Here is a 20,785-nt window from a genome sequence, read left to right as displayed (position 1 = left end):
CTTGGCAACCAAATGTTCTTCCCCAACACACACACACCACAAGACCACACTTGTGTACGCACTCCACAGGCAATGCAGTATAAACGGAGGCGATGCTAGAAGGCTTGTGAGCGATCACGAGGGCAGAGGAGGAAGAGACTGTGCTTGGGTGGTCCACGCTCAGGGAAGGTGATAGATTCTGATCTCTTAAAATAAAAAGTAGGAATTCTCTAAGCTGACAGGGAAGGGAGAAGATAACATATGAGAAGACGTTCACTCAGGGTACATTCTGTGTAGTGGACCTCAGAAACATGTGGGATCAGAAGTCTACACGAGAAAGGGACAAGAGACTGAATCTTAGATGTTTATGCCACACAAATGGATTAGAATTGCTGACCCTGGAAGGCTTGTGGCAACGGAATAAGATGACAGATTTTGGATTGGATAGGTTTAGTTTAGATATATTTTAGGTTTAACTTTGAAGTTAATCATGATTGATGGATTAGAGAAGGGCCAGATTAAAGACAGAAAAGATCAGTTGGGAAGAAGGCTCCTGAGTGATGCTGAAGGCTGAAAGAGGGATGATTCTCGGGAAGGGAGCAGAGCAAATGTAAGAGACTCATAGAACATGGACAGAAATGCACATGATCAATGAGATAGGAATTGGGGGTTAACATCATCATGACAGCTTCCAGCTTTCTTCTTTGGGCAACTGGTAATCACAGTAGAGGGCATATGATTAAATGATGGCAGGTGATCAGTTCTGAGAGCCTTGCAGTTGGTGAGGTGGTGGCGGTGGTGGCAGTGGCAGTGAGGTATGTGGTAGACTTTTGATAAATTTCATCCTTGATGCAATAAATTCTAAGCATGTGGAACAAAGTATTAGTCAGAGATTGATTTCAGGTACAGTGCATCTCAACAGGAACAGGAAATTGGGGGTGTCTTTTAATACTGCCTAGAGACCCTGAATCTTCACATGGCCTCTATGGATATGACCTTACATAGACCAAATGGAACCCCTTGTGTCCCATTAAAGCTGATTTAGTAACTTTACCTGTTATGAGGTCTTCATGAGGATCCAGTCATTTAAAGCAAGAAAGCAAGGTTAGAACTTACCACGTAAACCACACTCAGCCAACACTAGTTCTTTCTCATATCACCGGTGACCTCATAAGCTTAAGTCACAAAGCGAAGGAGATGGGATGTAAGTGAGAGTGAACGGACAAGAATGACGTTTCTAAAATCTTGTCTATAGTATGGCCACCACCACCCTAGAACTGTAGCAATGAAAGAGCTGGGCATGAGTTTGCTAACACAGACTTTAAAAGGGGTGAGAGGAAATGTATAGGACCAGGACTTTGGGGTATACTTCTGGAATATAATTTAATTTATAACTACTTAATTCACTAGAACAAATGAGAACAAAGGGGGTAAAATGCAAGTATTAAAACTCAATTGTCTAGTGGGGGTTACTTAACATGCAAAAATGACACATGTGTATGGGAAATTAGCCCATAAATTTTTATTCTATTGACTCATTATTACTTTGGACAAACTACCAACATTTGTTTTCATTTTCTATTCACAAACACAACTTATTTTTTGTTTTGTTTTGGTTTTTCTGAGATAGAATTTCTCTGTGTACCTTTGGAGCTTGTCCTGGAACTCTCTCTGTAGACCAAGCTGGCCTTGAACTCACAGAGATCCACCCACTTCTGCCTCCTGAGTACTAGGATTAAAGGCGTGTGCATCACTGCCCAGTCACAAATATAACTTTTAGAATTACTCTTAATGTTTTTTATTTATATAGCCCCTGTGTTTTCAAAGAATTTCCTTCCTAATTGACTACTTACAAAAAAAAAAAAAAAAAAAAAAGGACAAACGATATTGTTAACCATGTTTGAAAACACCAAATATTTGGTATAGACTTACCATATGCCAGGTGCTGTGCCAAATGCTCTACATAGGCATTTCATTTAGCCCTCTTGACAAACCCAGGGGGTAAGTATTACCACCCCGAGGCCAGAAGGAAGACTCAAAGTGAAGGCCTACAGTAGTCTGACTTCAAAGCACGCCCTCCTAGCCCTAAGCCTCACAGGCTTCAGTGGAACATAATCACACACATGCTCTTTCCTCGCACAGCCACGCTTTGGTTTGAACTCATCTAATTATTTACAGTCGTGTAAACAGTGGTTGTGACACTGTACAGAAATATTAAGCTTTTTGACTCCCTATTTCCACATTATGTCCCTAGATTAGCTCAAGATAGATAAACAGCTCGCTGTACGTTTTCCTCTTGAAGGCTATGGGAATCTGCACAAGAGCAGTAATTGTTAAAGCCTCAAAACATCTAAAATACTCAGGAATTAGCTGAGTCTGTTTACATGTAGCACAGTCTAATAACTATAGTTAAGAAAACAAACACAAGCAGCGTGAACATCTATCAATCTTTGAACAATTCAATAACAGAGAGGACAAAATCTGTTTGTAAAAATGCATGTTTTTATTTCATAAGCATTGGGGTGGGGAACACTGCAACCTGCCCTTGTGCTCCGTGCAAACAGCTCTTAAATGACAGTCAAATCTTACGCTTTTTCCATTCTGGTTCATTCTTTGAGTCTTCATCATCAGATTCCACTTGGGCAAACATGGTTTTGGGCTGAGTTCTAAAACAAAAGTTAAAAAGAGGAGGAAACTGTGAGCTGGTGTTTCTTGCATTAGGCGTTGACTCTTTCATCAAGCAGGAGTAAGCCTGGGGAATTGACTACATTTCAATTATTAAATATAAATCATTAAATTTCTGGCAAAGAAAAGCATAGTGAAAATTTAATTATGTTTAGGAGAAGAGCCAAATATTCTTTTGAAGGTTTTCCCTGTGTGGCAGACACTGTATGCTGGCCTTCCCTTAAATAAAACAAAAATGAATTGAATCTAGCAGACCCTCATATGTATCACAACCACACTCTATAGGCAACTGAGCCAAAGTGTGACTATTTGGAACAATAAGCTACATGCCCCCACACAAGACCCTACATGAGAAATAACAGTCTTCTTATCTGGTAAGTTTAAAGAAATAACAAACATACAGTGATGAGCATCAGTAGAAAACTTCAAAGTAAACAAATGGGCACCAAATGATTCCCCTTTCCAGATCAATACATGGAAATGCCAAGCACTGAGGATGCGTCACTGAACACGCTGGTGACACGGCCATACATTATCTCTGATAGACAGCACACAAGTCACCAGGCAATCTTCGTGAGAGGATCTGTGCTTTGCAAGCACACCTGGCTCAATGACATTCCTATCACCATTCCAAAGAGGAAAATCCCAAGAAAATATCAGAAGGTTACAATGTCCTCCCCCTTAGCTCAAGCTGCTTCTGGAGAGAGATTATTATAAATGAAATGGATGTGGCAGGCTCCAGGAAAGACACCTAGAGCTGTCTGGTTGAAGGGGTTACTTTGACATAGTCCACCTACATCCAAGAGTACTTACAGCAGGTTGGTGACTGAGCTGTTTAACATCAGGTGGACAGAGTAATGCTGCAAGGCAGGCAATCATGTTCTTGTGGGACAGAGATTGAAGTACTGGTTACATAAGTGTGTGTGTTTGCCAAAACTTGAGATTGTTGCATTTGATACCTTACTGTATATAAACTATGCCTCAATAAAGTTCATTAGTGAACACAATCAAAACAATGATAAGGTTCAGAACCAAGGAATGAGAGGATATATAACTCAACATGAACCTTGGTCCTGGATGCTAAGAAGATGGTTTCACGTGTAAAACTGCTTGCTATGAAAATGTGAGGATCTGAGTTCAAATCCTCAGCACCCATGCACAAGTTGGACATGGTTACACAGTCCTATAACCCTGGCAAGTCAGGCATTGGGGAGGGGGGAGATACTGGAGGATGGATGAGGATTGCTGGCTGTCAGCCAAATTCCAGGTTCAGTGTGATGCCCTGACTCAAGTAGCAAGGCAGAGAGTAAAAGAAGAGGATACCTGATATCTTCTAGCCTCCAAATGCACACATGTGCATATTTAATACACACATACAGACACACAAATACACTCACACACAGACACATACATTCACACAAATACACTCACACATACACTCACAGGGCATGCGGTGAGGGTGTGGGGAGAAACAAGAACAGCAGGCCTCTCCTTAGCATAAAGGTATAACCGGCTCCAACTATGAGGAGACAGTTCTCACCTGGAGAAGCTGTATGAAGTTACTGAATATGGTAAGGCACAAAGTTTGGGGTTTTACTCTCAGGTCCATTCCTTATGAAATAGCCTTTAAGGGCTGGAGAGATGGCTCAGTGGTTAAGGGCATTAGCTGTTCTTCCAGAGGACCCAGCTCCAATTTCCAGCACCTATATAGCAGTTCACAACTGTCTGTAACTTCAGTTCCAGGGATCTGATGTCCTCACACAGACAAGCATGTGGACAAAACACCAATGTACATAAAATAAATATTTCAAAAGGAAAAAGAAAGAGCCCTTCCTCCTGAAAGGGAAAAATAGGGAAGTGGTGGAAAATGGGAGGTGCAGCTCACAGAAACAATCCATTTTGCCCCCCAAAACAACATTCAAAAAGGATAGTTTAGAAACATTAATAAAAGCTCTTTGTTGTTTGCTAAATAAAGACAAGGTTCTTTTAAAGAGATTCTTGAACCAGCTCACAGAACACCTAGGACCTAATGAATGTGCTTTGTAGGAGCACAGAACCGTGGTCTTCAACCTTGCAGCTTTCTTCAGAGCCATTCTCGCCTTTGAATTCATTTGCACAAGTTATTGTTTTGAGAAAGAGCGTAACCTCACACATGAGAATGATCTTAGCAGCTCAACTCAGGTCGATCTTGGGGCATTTAAAACAGACTCTCTTTAGTCACCATTGACCAGGACAATGAAGAACAGAGATGATTGGGCAATCTCAAAGTTAAGAATAGACCAAGCAGATTTCTTCTCTAGGGAACAGCCTAATTTGCCCTTGGCACATGAAAACACCACAAAAATAAATCAACAGGGCCAAGGAAAGTGATGTGACACATGCAAACGGACACAGTATTAATGCATTTGAAAACAGTTTAAAGCTGGTCTAGAAACTCCTGCTTTCAGAGCCAGCAGGAAAGAACAGCAGCAGTACACCCTTTAAGTCTGTTCAGTGTGGATTCCTTTCAGAGCTGCTTATGGAAACGGAATAGGTACACTGATCTCAGCACAGTCTCCATTGGGTAGTTCTATGAGAAACAGTGTGGCAAGCCAAACCAAATGGACAATGACAACAGAGCAGCAAATCAGAGCTACATACATACAAAGCGCAAGAAAGACATTGTACCTCTTCAAGAAAGACATTCTACCTCTTCAAGAAAGCATTTACATCGTCCACCATTCCTTATTTTCTATTTGTTTGTTTTTTAAAGAATTATTTATTTTTATTCTATGTGCATGGGTGTTTCACCTGTACATGTATCTGCATTATGTGTATTGTGTCTGCAGAGGCCAGGAGAGGGCACTGGAACCCCAGGAACTGGGACTATAAATGCTATGAGCCACCACATGAGTGCTGAGAATTGAACCTGGGTCCTCTGAGCCATCTTTCCAGCCCATTATCTTCTAACTATTTAATAGTCAGATCCTTGTACTTGGAGCCTCATGACAGATTCATCTCCCTGGTCCTAACCAAGAACCTTTCAGCTTAAAAGAAATGCAGAGAACATAGGAATCCTTGGTGTTGGCAAGCTCATGAGGACACCATAAATTTCAAAGGAGAAGCCGGTTAGTATGTACACTATTGGAATCAGCTTCACCCAGACCCATTCTTTTATTGGCTATCATTAACTGCTTTCATGTGTTAGTCAAAAACCTGAATGTAAAGAAGGCTGATTTGAAACTTGCACCTTCCAGGTTGATTAACTCATTTGGGTAAGTTTTTCATCTGATTAAATTTGGTAACAGTTCATTATACCAAGGACAGCTAAATTTCAGTGTAATCACTGATGCCAACCACTAAATAAACTAATCGAAGGAGTGCTTTTTGTCGGGCTCTGCCGCATTTCCAGTCTACTCTGCATTTGCAAGAGCAAAGACGATTTCATGATCTGATGACCACAGAAGCTTACGCAAAGGTCCATCAAGTCTACAAGTTATAATTTCATGATCTGATGATCACAGAAGCTTATGCAAAGGTCCATCAAGTCTACAAGTTATAATTTGGTGACACCTGGTGCTAATTTTTCTTGATTTTTAAAAAATTAATCTAAATTTTGTATTATTTATTTTTGAGATTATAATTACAACATTTCCCTTTTCCCTTTCCTCCCTTCAAACCCTTCCATATACCTTTCCTGGCTCTCTTTGAAATTTATGGTCTCTTTTCTATAGTTTCTGTTATATGCATAAATGTATATGCTTATATATTTTATATATAACCTGTTCAGGCTGTATAATGTTACTTGTACATTTTCAGGGCTGATCATTTGGTTTTGGATAACCAAATGCTCTTCTCTGGGATAGACTCTTTCTGCTGTTCTCAGCATTCCTTAATTGGCTGAAGTTCTTTGGGAGAGCTGAGAGTTAGGATATAAAGTAATGGGTTTCACTGACGTGTTTGCATATGTCTATGCCATTCTATCTTACCCATCTCCCTCCCTGATCCTGTCCTCTTCTGGTCTCTCTCTCCCCCCACATGCTCCTCCTGCCTGCTTCCATGTTACCCTTATTCCCTTACTCCCTCTGACACTTTAAAAGAAGTTCTTCAGATTATCTGTATGACGTGAGTGGTAGCAAGCGTGCACTCCACTGGATGACAGGAACTCACGGAAGTGAGGACCCTGCAGTGTTTCCCTCTCCAGCAGCCAGTGACGAGCAAAGGTTCCCACACGGCAGTCTTCTAAAGGGCAATTTAGGGTGCACTCAGGTTTGTATGAGAGACTCCAGGTATCGTTTCTCTCCTGACTAAGCTCTAACCTGTGTCTCTGCAACCCCTTCTCTAACACTCACAGCAGGGTGATGTCATTACAATGTTTGCAGCTGCAATGAAAAGTCCACAGGTCACGTTCTCTTTAATTATGGGTGTGCTTCTGATATGATTTGTACAAGAAGCAAGTTCCGGGGTACTACAAGGAATATGAGGGGAAATCACTCAAAATATTTCATCCTGAGAATGCAAGTATAAAGCACACGCTTTTTTGGCTTGGGGCCCATTGTTTATTATGAAGGAAAACCTCAAAGCCAAAGCCAATTATAGCCATGACTCGACATCTGACACACTTGTTAGCCCTGTTAGGATGAAGACAGCCTGGCTGAACTCTGACCCAGTCGTCACAATTGCGGAATTATTAAGATTAAATAAAAGGCTTGACCAAAAGATTCGACTTGAAATGGCCCCTTCTGTCTGTGATGAGCTAATCAACAGTTTTTGTTTTTTTTTTAAGCACTGGGGATGTATAAGAAGATCAGAGGCAATAAGAAGTTTCTAGATAAAGAATTTCTATTTTCTTCAGGAAACGAAGACATAACATTTTGAAAAATAAACACTTCTTGGACTCATACAGTGCTTGAGAGTCCAGAGATTAGAAATGCGGTCGCATAATAAAAAATGAAAGGGGGGACAAACAGAAGAGCCCTGTAAAATCAGCATTATTAGCACCTTATTATCAAGTGGGCAAACAAGCAAGAACAATGAAAACTTAAAGGAAAAAAGCCAGAGACAGGCCAGGTCTCATGAATGCCCCTCTAAGTTCTCATTGATGTGTTTCTAAGTACACGCCCAAGTGGGCATGGATGGAGCCCAACCTACTCCTGCAGATAAGGGAAACAGCCTTAGTAAGACAAGTGCTGCACTTAACAGGAGCAGTAGAGCTGGAAGTACACTCGGGACTTGTAATGCTCAGTCTAGGGTTCCCTCTGCTAAGCCATGCTGGCTCACACAAACATCATCTCAGCATCCCAGCAGCTACTATTAGCTCACCACAAGGAGAGACAATCCTCACTACTGAGAACCCTAAGCCTATCATGAAGGCAGACCATCTAGACACAACCCCAGCCCTGCCACCTGATACCTGGGGGCAGTCACATTATACGTTTCCAGTCTCCTCATGCAGAAAGCGGGGACAATAATACTGCTTAACTTAATGGGTTATGAGGATTATATGATAAAACATACTGAGCTTTTAAACAAGTCTGTCACAGTATTGTACAATAAAAGTATCATTAGTGTTACATAACCTACATTAGATAATAGGGGCTCTTACTTCATACAATTGATATCTTTTCCTGAGTTCTAGGAATAATGTATTGAGTAAAAGAATTCGTACATTAAATACAACATTACAACATGCTATGTTTTCAAATCTTGGGGAGAATTCTTTCTCTATGAAAATGACTTGGTATGAGTCTTTTATAACTGAAGTTGTCCAGTGTATGTGAACTTTCCTAAGGAGGAATAATTTATGATTCTGAGTAATTACTTTTGTATTATTTTCAAGCATTCATGTGCAAACCCATTTCTGGCACTTCTTAAAATGTAGATTTTCAGCTGGAATCCCACAGAGCCTGCTCATCTGGAATGGACCAGGAAATTCACACTTGAGTCCTCTTCCCTAAACCCCTCCCCGACTGCCTCCGAGGCAGGCAGTTCATAAAACCAGTCTAAGAAATACTGTCCTCTGTACAGGGTCATGGTGGGCTGTAACAATCAGCACATAAATATAACTCAGGGGGGAAAAAGATACTTTTCTCTTTGTGGGTTTACGTCTCTTCCTGACACAAATCACATATAAACCTTTCCTTGCTCACAATGACTGCTTTAAATATGGCTTATGAACTCGATATGACTTTAAATGGATCCCTTATAGGTGGGAATCATATTTTAGTACACACACAACACACACAGCTACACATCTTGTATTTCAAACGATATGCACAGTGAAGTTAAACTGACTGAACCAGCAATAATGTTAGTTCATCTGGCAAGACGGGCAGCCATGGCTGACTGAGCTGTCATCCTGGCAGGCTGCTGGCCAGGCTCCGAGCTCCCACATATTTATCCCTGTCTGATGTGTAAGCTAATAACATTCTGGATCTACATCCTGCCCCTTCCCCAGCCAGTTCTCTTCCCCTCCCTCCAGCAGCATCTTTGAACAAGAAGCTGTAACTGAATCTGTCCATGTGCAGCTGAACAAGAGTCCTCTGTAGTCCTGCTGTGTTGGAAACTCGCGTGGCTATTCCATTGCTAGTGTCAGGACTCGAGCTTAGATCCTCAATGATACATGGAAAGTGTTTAGACTTCACTGGCAGCTGGAGAAGATAGTGTGTATATGCTGTGTGCAGCAGGAGAGCAATGTCTAGCTGTGTTTTTCTGTGTTAAAGCGAGATACAGCAAATACACCTTCATTTCATCACTGACAGAAGTCAATCGCAGCAAAGAAAAACAACCAGAGACACACATTCTCAGTTGCAGTGACCTTTACGAAAAGATCCTTTTAAATATTAGCTTCCTTCAAACACTTTGCCACTTGGCAGTAAACAGTAGACTGTAGCAAGTGAACACAGAAGAAACAGCTCCGTGAGCCCAGCTAACAGAGTATATGCCACACATAGGCAACACCTTCAACTTAGTTAGCTGGCAACAAACGTAAGGCACCGAAGATGGAGGGAAGGAAAGAGTGGGGAGAAAACCAGAAGAAAGAAACCTGTGTGATCATACAAACGCAGCGCTCGGGTTCAAGGCACCGAGATTAGCACCAGCTTCAAGCCCTCCAGAAGCACAGAAGTAAAGGGCAGCATGGCAGTGCACTTCCTCCTCACCTAGCACATTTGTTCAACTAAACATAAACCACTCACAGTGAAAAAGCAGTCTCTACAGAGCACAGCCATGAGCGAGCACAATGAGCTTCAATTAACTCCATTTAAATAAACGGGAAAACCCAGATGGACTGTCTAAGAAATATATTAATTATGAAGGCTCCTGGGAACAGTCATAAACGCTAGACAGACTTAGACAGGAGACAATGGAAAAGACAGGGGTGGTAGGTAAAGACATTACTCTCCACAGAGGTACACACTTTACAAGTTTTATAAGATAGTTATGTATTTACAAAATATCTAAGTTTTAAAAAGTTAATCTGTCTCGAAAAACAAAAAAATAAAAATAAAAAGTTAATCTATCTTTCTTTCCTTCCTTCCTTTTCTTCTTCTTCTTTTTTTTTTTTTTTAAAGAAGCCAGCCTAACAACTAGATAACAAAGTACAGGATGGTTCTATCAAAGTTCGTCACAAGTAGATCTAAGTAGGAAAATCATGTGATCACTTCCATAGAGATAAAGGAATTTAAAAAATGATTTAAGGGGCCAGTGAGATGGTAGAAGCACTAGCCTGACAACCGGAGTCCAATTCCTAGAATCCGGAGTAGAAGAAGAAAATCTACTCTCAAAAGCTGTCCTTAAATTCTTGTATGTATATTTTATATTTTATGGAGAAATAACATGAGATTAAACAATATAAAATTGCTGTCTGACTTTCTTCACATACAAAACAGGAAAATTCACATATTATACTAGACTCCTGTTAAAAGTTCAAAGGGAGAAAAGGATGCTCAAAGCCACAAACACAATTTGGTATTGTTTTGGAAATAATCAAGGCAATCAGGTGAGAAGAAAAAACAGTAGGCATAAAAATTGGAAATTTAGTTTTATATGCAGAGAGCCCAAAAATTTGTATAAAAATTATTTAAAATAATAAAAATACAATGAGTAGCTGGACACCAAGACACACAAATAGCACTCTATATGCAAGCATTTTCATATAGAAAGGAATTATAAATCCAGTAGAAGATTCTACTTACAACAGCACAAAAAGATAGAGTAGGAATAAACGCTGCTTAGATAAGGCACTGAAATATTGGAGAGGCTAACTAAAAGTTCCTTTGGAGGAAAAACTGGTATAATCCAAACATATTTGAAATCCCTAGCAACTCTATTCCTAGAATCTTTATATAGTAGGCAAATACAGATCTCAAAGGCATTAACTTCAGTATTGTTTATGCGAGTTAGAGTGAAGACAACATAACTACCGTTTAAGAGGGCATTGTTTTAGAAAAAACAGAACATAACTATGTAATACATAGAAATTAAATATAAAGTAAAAAAAAATGGGCTGAACATACAATAGGTAGAGACCTAGCCCATTCTCTAAATAAATTCTAAATAAAAAACAGTATGTTAAACATGCTATATGACTGTGTTTATATATTTTTAGATTTGTTTATCATGTATGTATGTTTGTGTGCACTCATGCATGCCTGTCATAACACACATGTAACTCTCAGATGACATTTGGGAGTCAGTTCTCTCCTCCCACCATCTGGGTTCCACAGACTGATGAGTTGTCAGATTTGGCAACAAGTGCTTTACCTGCTGGCCCACTGCCTATCCCTATCTCTGTGCTTTTAAATGATGTAAGAATCTATACACATACCAGTGGAATGAAAAATGCAATTAGTATGTGAGAGCTCATAATTTATACATGAGCTCTTTTTAGGAGCATAAACATCATAGCATTAGTTAGTATCTCTCAACAGGAGAATGAGGGCCTGGAGTCTCCCAGCTAGTACTCATGGACTCCCCACATACACAATGAATGTACTGCTTAAAAACTCAAACAAAAATTACATAATGAATTGAAGTTGGCCCTTTAGCAAAAATATTGTTATCAGATACTAGAACTATAACAGAGGATTTCTAGGGCCAAGTTCCTGCTCCAGGTTGCAGCAATGAGCTGCTTTCCAGCAGGCCCCAAAAGTAGACTTCTAGAACTTTATTTTCTTCAGTGATGAGTTAGGCCTTTGACATATTCCCAAGGATTACATTAATATGGTATATTTTTCTAACATCTAACAACAGTTAACAAGAGGTATGACATCGGCGTTTTGGAGACATTTCAATGATTTACTTTCGTGTATAAACACACACATTTGCAACAGTTGGCCATCAAAACGGTGCTCATTGTGTTCAGCATACAATAGACTGCATCTCTGCTTTCGTTTCTTTCCTCAATCAGTGGCTTTTTCTGAACAAGGTTTCTTATAGCAAGAACAGACAACTAAGTACTTCATGACAAATAGAAGAGTCAACACATGATGCAGAGATTTACCTCATTGTCAATGATGATTAACTTACAAATGTGAGCTACTCAGCTGAAGTGGAGCATCAGAAAGTGGGGAAGCACTCTAAAGAGTATGAGTGCATGCTGACTGTTGAAAGAGGACAATATCTACTTCCTCTGAAGGACCTTCCACTGGCCAAAGCTGGGACAAGATGAACAACAAACCACATGACAATAGCCTCAGAGAATGAAATAAGCATTTTAGAGTTCCTACTAATATTGAATAAAAACTCTGAAAACAAAAACATAGGAGAAGGAACGAATTTCTTTAGGAGACTGCAACAATACATACGGAAACCAAGAAAGAAAGAAATCCACTGTGAGACAACCACCACAGTAATGGTTGCCATAGGCAAAACTACTGTGGACAAAACCTAAGTGGGAAGTATGAGGAAGAACAGACCCCCTCCCCAAGATATGTGTTGAACTGAAACAGAGATAAGAACTTCATAAGGGGACACTTACATCCATCCGGTGACTAAAGTCAGCATCATCACTAATAAGGCACACTGGCATCATAAAACCCTCGACAGGACACACAGAGATGGCTTTAACTTCATTCTTATATTTTTACCCAATATGCCCAATTTCATTACAATCACGAGAAAATACTACACAAACGCAAATTGAAAACTGACAGAATCAATGACCACTATTCATTAAAGACACCAGGATCATGAAAAGTAAAAATTAGTGAGAGAAAAAAAAACAATGGAACACAGCATAGGCTTCTGGGATAGAGAAAGGACATGAGAAGAAAACCTGATCAACACCAAGGAATGTATGCAGCTTAGCCATAGTACTGCTCCAATGTTACCCTTGTGATGAGAGGGGAGAAGGGGGAGACAGAGAGAGACAGAGACAGAGAGGGAGGGGGGAGCCTGAGAGAGTCTTTAAATTAAAGCAATTTATTTAAAGGGAATTCCTTTGGGGATGTCAAATTTTAAATCCATTATCATTTAATAGATAACAAAATGATATGGTTTTTATAAGGGATATCAGAAGTAGAATAAATGGAAATGATATCAAGAGTGATGCAGTCCTACAGCTTATAAACTCAAGATTTATTAACAAAACAGGAGCCACCATGCATCCACATTTCACCTATCAAATGATCCTTTAACACAGTTAGATAGAAAACTATTTTTTTTAATTTTTTTATTATTATTATTTTGTTTTGTTTTGTTTTGAAACAGGGTTTCTCTGTAGTTTTGGAGCCTGTCCTGGAACTAGCTCTTGTAGATCAGGCTGGCCTCGAACTCAGAGAGATCCGTCTGCCTCTGTTTCCTGAGTGCTAGGATTAAAGGCGTGCGCCACCACCGCCCAATTAGAAAACTAAATAGAAGGGCTTTCCAGAAGGTCAAATAAAGTACATTAGTGATAAGAGCAATATTTGAGGGAAAAAAATCCTACTCAGAAATAAAGATATTGTCAGTTTAACAATTGGCCAGTGGTAGCTACTACAGAGATTAATCAGTTATAGATGGTTATGTAAGGTGTTAATCTGCTTAAGTCTAAAACTCAAGCAAATTTCAAGAGTTACTGACAATTCAACAACAGTACTTTCCTTGGTATAAATGTGGGTGGTGTGGTAGCATCAAAAACCATTTCACACTCACCATGCTAAGCTGTTTGAGGGATTTTAAAAGGCTGGATTCACTGTACAGGGAGAGTTTTTTATATATGGCTTCTAAAATGAGAACTAGCCTGAGGCAGGAGCATGAGGATTGCTGCAAGTTTGAGGCCAACCTGGTTACACAGTGTGTTCCCACTCAGCAGGAGCTACATAGTGAGACTCTGAAAAGCAAACCAAACTAAAAGCAAAACACAGCACCCTCACTCCCCAGTCCTTCATAAGACAGGCAAGTCACTCCCCTTTGTTTGCTTTTAACCCCCTCCACTGAGATAACAGTGTCACTTTCTAAAGTGTTAGGCCAAAGGAACACATAAGGCTTATTCCTGGCTTTAACGCTGATAACAAACTGCTGTGAGTCTAAGTTTTACCACTTTAGAGTCGTATGATATAAGCAAATGTCTAGGCATCAGAACTCTGAATCCCTGGTCCCGTTGTTGAGATGGTCTCTCACAGCTCAGGGTAGTCTCCAGCTCACCCCTTCAGCTATCGCTGTCTAGATTACAGGCATTGCTATCACACCCACATTTCTTGGCCCATCCTTTGTGCTCAAATATGGCACAGAGAAGAGAAAGTTAACACTTCCAAGTACTATTGTTATGTTCTTCCCAATTCATTAGACATAATAATTTCTCTATTCCATTTTTATTTACTTTTTGGTGTTGGGGCTTAAATCTATGGCTTTGGACACACTAAGGACATACTGTACTATACTGCCAGTATATAGTATTATTAGTATCATTATCGAGAGAGAGAGAGAGAGAGGGAGAGGGAGGGGGAGGGGGAGGGGGAGGGGGAGAGGGGGAGGGGGAGAGGGAGAGGGAGAGGGGAGAGGGGAGAGGGAGAGGGAGAGGGAGAGAGAGAGCGCATGTCATGGTGTGTATACGGAGTCAGTTTTCTTTCGCACCTTTCCATGGGTTCCAGGGATTGAACTGAGGTCACCAGGCACAGACAAGCACCTTCACCACTAAGCCATCTCACCAGGCCCCACTTTTCTGCTTTACACAGCTACTTCCTTACTTGGAATACGCCGGCGAAACCCAATATGGGTTATCTTCTGCTGCTTTGGCATGACGCAAAATGGCTTCTCGGGGATTACTGTCATCGGTCTTGTCCAAAGCAATGTTTTTCACAATGTAGGATGACAGGGTGCCCCCGTGGGTTCCAACTCTGCCACCACGACCTATTTCAAAAGAAAAACGCCAGATTAGAAACAGAACGAACCAATGATACATTATTCCAGCGGTGTATGCTGTGTACTGAGCTCAGATCTCAATAGTACCTACATCATCCTTTCAGCTTTCATGGATCAAAAAGTAAGGAACCATCACCCTTTAACTATCCAAAACAGGAAGAGACAGTTAAAAAATGTTTTCGTTGCTTACTTTGCAACATGATACTGATTTAAAAAAAAAGAAAAGAAAAAACAATCCCATAAAGATTGTATTAAAAATTTCTCTAATATGAATTTATTGAAACTCAATACTAAAAGTAGCCACTATTCATCAGCTGCTACTTTAGTTTAAACAAATGTATCTTAGGGCTTTCCACAGCCGGTGCATGTTGTGTTATAGACAGGCTACTCTGAGTTCTGAGAGAAAACAAGCCATGTGAAAATACTGACTCTTCTTCCTTGTCTGCTGTGACTGCCTAGGCAGACAGCAAGCTCAAGGGCAAAGAGCTGCACCCTGCTGGGTCTCTCCAGACAGCATGGTGCCTGATAAACAAAATGGGCTGACATTTAGAAAGTTCGTTTCTTTTTTTTTTTTTAATTATTTATTTATCTTTATTTTATGTGCATTGGTGTGAAGGTGTCAGATCCCCTGGAACTGGATTTTCAGACAGTTGTGAGCTGCCATGTGGGTTTCTGATCTGATTTTTAGAAAGATAAACACATGAATAACCAAATAATACTGGAAGATTACCTTCACAAATTAAGAAGAAAATAAAAAAAAAAAAGACCAACTGCCGGAGGCTTTGTGTGGCCAATAACTATTACAGCTTTTCGAGGAAGGAGACAACATTTCAGTCTGCGGTGGCTGAAAAGGTCTTCTGAAAGCAATGGATCATTTTGGGAAGGCCCACAAAGCCTTACTATTATTATTATTATTATTATTATTATTATTATTATTATATTATATTATATTAAGGCATTACTTTCAATGAGCATATGAGTTACGTACAAGACTGAAGACAGAGGGAAGTTTGAGGATCACAATAAAAGAGGCATGAAGTGCAAAACTACCAAGGTGAGTCAGTGCACTGCAGAGAACCCTGACACAGAAAAGTATATGGGCTGGGGAAAAACGGGGGAGTTTGGGCACAACAGCAACAAGAAAATCAGAGGAATGGGATAAAAGCTGGCTGTATGCAAGACAAAGGGAGAAGGGGTGGAGACAGGGAGAGAGAGAGAGAGAGAGAGAGAGAGAGAGAGAGAGAGAGAGAGAGAGAGAGAGAGAGAGAGAATACTGTCTAACTAGAAGGACTTGAAATAATCTAGGCAAGACTATTATGTAGAAACTTTTATTGGTAACAGGAAGTTCTAAAAATAATCAAAATAGAAATAAGGACATTTCAAATAGCAGGTCTAGGGTTGAGACTCAGATAAATGGACAAGTCAAAGGCTACAGACTCGGTTGCCTAGGACAAACAAAAACCACAAGTGAGAGTAGAAAATGAAATTTTAGTAAAAGTATCTGCATACAATAGACAGCATGCCATGCTGTCTCCTGCTACAGGCAGTCTTTCATTTATTTACCTTCTAGCGAAATGGGCAGCTCCATTTCATCACACTGGACTATAAGTCACAGTCACTTTCTGCCTTGTGTGAAACCTAATCCAGCTTGGATCTCAGGCTAAGAGACCAATGTCGTACATTAAGCCAAAACTGAGAGCAGCAGTTTCAACACTGACTTGCAAGGAGCCCCAGAGTTCTAGTGAGGTCACCTAAGGCTCAACCAGGAGAGGAGAAAGCCCCAGACGGCCTCTCTAGCCCAGCACAGAAGCTCTACCAGTCTTCCGTGCTGTGATTCTGGTGCTAGAAAACATATAAAAACCGCAAGAGTCTCTCTGAAGATCAAGAAGCACGCAGGCCCAAAAGCTCCTACCATCTCTCTATTAGTGACACCGCCCTGGCCCCTCATCCCCTTGCCAGACAACTGGCTGGACCGCAGTCACCTGGGCCTGCTACAGGAGGTTCTGGCTTGTGTGACTTCAGGGGGTCCAGTCTGTCCTTCTCCAGCTGTTTCCTCGTACTTCGTTGGCGGGGCTCACGGAACATGGGCAAGGCATGAGCTGTGAGAAGTCACATTTGAAAAATTTCATTATAATAATAACCCTTCATCCAAAAACATAACTAATGCATGACTAACTGGAACATGAAATGGAAATCATAATGACAGCCTTCATTTAATAATAAAAGACAGTCTTACTGTAACCAATTAGCTAATTTTGTTTGATACCAGACTCATTGTTCACCTCTGTTGGCAGCTAATGGCACTCAGGAAACACTGTCATGGAAACACTGGTGAGTCTCATCTCCCTAACCATGGGTTAAAGCTCAATTTCTGTGGTTTTGAAAACACCTAATGGAACGACTTTCTTATTTGTTCTTACAGCACCCAAATACGAGTAACGCCAACAGTGTGCCTGTCAGTCCTCAAGTTTCCTCAGATGCCTCATAAACACTGGAATCACTTCACACGTTTCTGAAATGTGACCACCGCTCAGCAGGGAGTGACAGCACTGAGCAACCGGAAGGGAGGAGCACAGTACTCTGAAAGTGGGATAAAGGTTGCCTTGAATGCAGGGCTGCCTGACTCTCCCTACAGGCGTGGGCACTCGGCCCTCCTTCCACATGGTTGGTGCACAAAACAAGAGGGGGAAAAATTGGGCACATGTGTTCAACTACTGTCAGGTGTTCATCCAGTTCCAGAATTAAATTCTAAACATAAAAATAACATGGATTTAAGGAGAAACTATGTAACATTTGGGGGGGAAGGATATTGTGAAATATTAAATAGCTATCTTTTTGTTGACCTGGAATTTCCTTCAGTCATTATATACAGATTCAAATCTGTTTTAAAGAAGAACACGTTTTCAGGGGACTGGAGAAGACAAAGGTTAAACGGAACTTACAGTCTCAGTGAAACAGCTCTAACACCTCGGAAATCCGTCCAGTCACCCACCTAGACAGTCTACCCTACATCGCCCACAGGAAGCCATGCCTGACGTGAGTCAGGGAAGCTAACCAAGCACATTACCCCTCCACACTGTCAGGCAACATGGCACACGGTATTTTTAGGTAGGAAAAAATTACTTTTCACTTCAAGTGGCCGAAGGATAAGTGGGCCGTGTGTAGTTCCGTGCGCTGGACTGGATGGTCCCAGTTTAAGACGTCTACTCTTGTAGAAGGTCATGGGATCTCCTGACTGGTCAATAGCCCCATGGAACTTGGTTTTACAAGAGACCCATCACCAGAAAGAAGGCCAGCAATAGAGTGCTCCTTGGGCTTCAGTCTGAGACACAGGTAAAATCTAGACGGCTGGCTACTCTCTACTCTATGGCAACCAAGATTCCCTTCCTGACCTGTTAGAGGTCTGAGGCTGTGGTTTTGGAACATAGGCCTGCCTATCAAATTAACAAGGTTGTATGATCCACCTGAGAGAAACCGTTATGCCCTGGTAAGCTTTCTCTTCACACATCAGATTTTATACAGAATACAAGTATATTACTACATGGTCATAGATTCCTTAACTAATTTCCCTGATAAGTTTATTGTTCTACATCACAATGCCAGTCCATGGTACAAACAGACAAGTTCAGGGCTCCTAAATCTAAGTCCAGCACTCTTCTTGTTTATTCATTAAATTTATCCATTAAATAATACGTTAGTTTTTAAGATGCTGTGATAGACTAATACAAGCAGCTCAGATAGGTGCTTCTCCTTAGGATGAGGAATTATATGAAGCAAGCATCATTTTCTGCAAAAAAAAGAAGCTAAAGCGATATTGTCAGAAGACTTGTACCTGTGTCCACATGATAGGAGATGATATAATAGATGCCACCACTCTAGGGCCTTTTCAACCTTCAAAACAAGCAATGAATACGACAGCAGAGAAAAGCAATGTAAGACAGAGAGGAATGCTAACAGCAACTTACGGGTAATGATGTAGTCCTGGGTTAGTGTCTCAGCTTGTTTTGCCTTCCGCTGGGTTTTAACTACACATAATTTTGCTCCCCTATAATGAGTTAAAACAAATTTTCTTTAGTTAATTTTAGGAATGGGCAGAGCTGAAACACTGAATTTCTGGTTCCATTAGAGACTCCTCGAAGCATTTATGCACATACATGTACACACACACACACACACACACACACTCCCTACTTCTGTACCTCTGTATATAGTTGAACCCAACAGAAATTACTCCATGAGAGATGTAGGTAACACTGAAACACTGTAAGTTCTTGGCCAGTTCTTTCTTTTTCTTTCTTTCCTTTCTTTCTTTCTTTCTTTCTTTCTTTCTTTCTTTCTTTCTTTCTTTGTTTCTTTGTTTCTTTGTTTCTTTTCTTTCTTTTTGGTTTTTCAAGAAAGGGTTTCTCTGTAGCTTTGGAGCCTATCCTGGAACTCGCTCTTGTAGACCAGGCTGGCCTCGAACTAACAGAGATCTGCCTGCCTCTGCCTCCCGAGTGCTGGGATTAAAGACATGCACCACCACTGCCTGGCTTGGACAATTAATTTTTAAAACAGTTTTAAGGATCCCATACAAAACACAGGTCTCACTGTAGCATTTTCATTAGTCATGAGATACTTTTAGAAAGAGTCCATGCAGACCATCCTATCAAATCCTTGACTTTCTGGGTCTTGATGATAATTATTACTAAATCCAGAAATTCAAGTCTACTAGTCAGTGTCCACCACCAAAAGAAAGGTTGAAGTGGGTGTCAAGGCATTTAAGACACAAATTTAAAGAGGAACCTACAAAAATACTTTGAAAACATAAGATGATAAAGAAATTTTACAAATCAACCAACCTTTTCACCATAAAGGATTGCTTCTATTTAGAGAAAAACTGTGGTCAGTGAAACCTTGCTCATGAGGATTAGCTCTCTTCTGAAAGCATGTAAGACCTTAAAAGAGGCTGACAGGGAAGAGCACAAATTCAGCATGTGGATTTGTATACTAACACAAAGGTTGCCCTTTGTATACTAACAGAAAGACCATCTTCTTTGGGGTGGTAACATATGTCCACCCCGTGAAAAAGAAAATGGATACAGCTGAGGATCTAGATGAGCTTTCATGAAGTCTTCGGACCTTGGGATTAAATTGATATATTTATGTTTGACCTGGGGTGAGCTAAGGGCTGCGGGGAAAGTTCATGCGCTGTTCCCTTCTGTTGACACAGCATAACCTTGTCCAATATCCAAACCAGTGGCTGCTAAACGCCAAGTGAGAAACGTAAGAAAATGGAAGAGCCGCTTCTGTTTCTTGTGAGTGGCCGGTGCCCTGTCTTGTTAACCCCACACATGCAGCACTGCTGATGGACGCCACTGTCCAGGGTGTACAAAGAGCAGGGACTCCCCTCCCTGCACTCAGTGTTTCAGCCAAGGGACTGCAAATCCCTGGGGAACTTTGGCTTTGAATTCAGCGCAGATCAAGGGTGAGATCTAAATCCCCTTTAAAGCACAAGGCTCGGAGACTGAGGCTTTACTTTGTACCAGCTGCCTTTTCTAAAAGGGTGGATCCCCATCAAAGGGGGAAATGAATAAAAGCAGGGTGAATCAAAGCCCTCCCCCCAGTTGTTGTCATCCATCTCAAAGGCGATTCCTATGAAATACCTCTGACTTTTGTTGGGGTCGTAATACACTTTTGCCAATCCATTTCCAGTTCCAACCATGATCTGGTTCAGCTTTGGATGCCACAGGCAGCGGACAACACTCTAGAAAGGACAGGTACACAAGTCAGCTCAAGATGCCAAATAAAAATGAGGTCCATT

General features: G+C 40.8%; 1 protein-coding gene across 3 annotated transcripts in view; it reads right to left on the bottom strand.

The window, feature by feature from the left end:
* Positions 1-2,480: 2,480 nt before the first annotated feature.
* Wdr70 (WD repeat domain 70) overlaps positions 2,481-20,785 on the bottom strand; it is a 212,075-nt gene continuing 193,770 nt past the window's right edge. For all 3 annotated transcript variants that reach the window (XM_057790125.1, XM_057790126.1, XM_057790127.1), the window contains 5 exons: positions 20,628-20,728; positions 18,951-19,030; positions 16,968-17,084; positions 14,811-14,973; positions 2,481-2,645 (listed from right to left, as the gene is read on the bottom strand). In XM_057790125.1, coding sequence (XP_057646108.1) covers positions 2,558-2,645; positions 14,811-14,973; positions 16,968-17,084; positions 18,951-19,030; positions 20,628-20,728 — 549 coding nt within the window. In that variant the 3' untranslated portion in view covers positions 2,481-2,557. The remainder of the gene's footprint in view (positions 2,646-14,810; positions 14,974-16,967; positions 17,085-18,950; positions 19,031-20,627; positions 20,729-20,785) is intronic.

This window comes from Chionomys nivalis, chromosome 15, assembly GCF_950005125.1.
Source record: "Chionomys nivalis chromosome 15, mChiNiv1.1, whole genome shotgun sequence".
Classification (NCBI taxonomy): Eukaryota; Metazoa; Chordata; class Mammalia; order Rodentia; family Cricetidae; genus Chionomys; species Chionomys nivalis.
The sequence above is the reverse complement of the archived record's forward strand: the minus strand, read 5'-3'. Positions and strand labels throughout refer to the sequence as shown.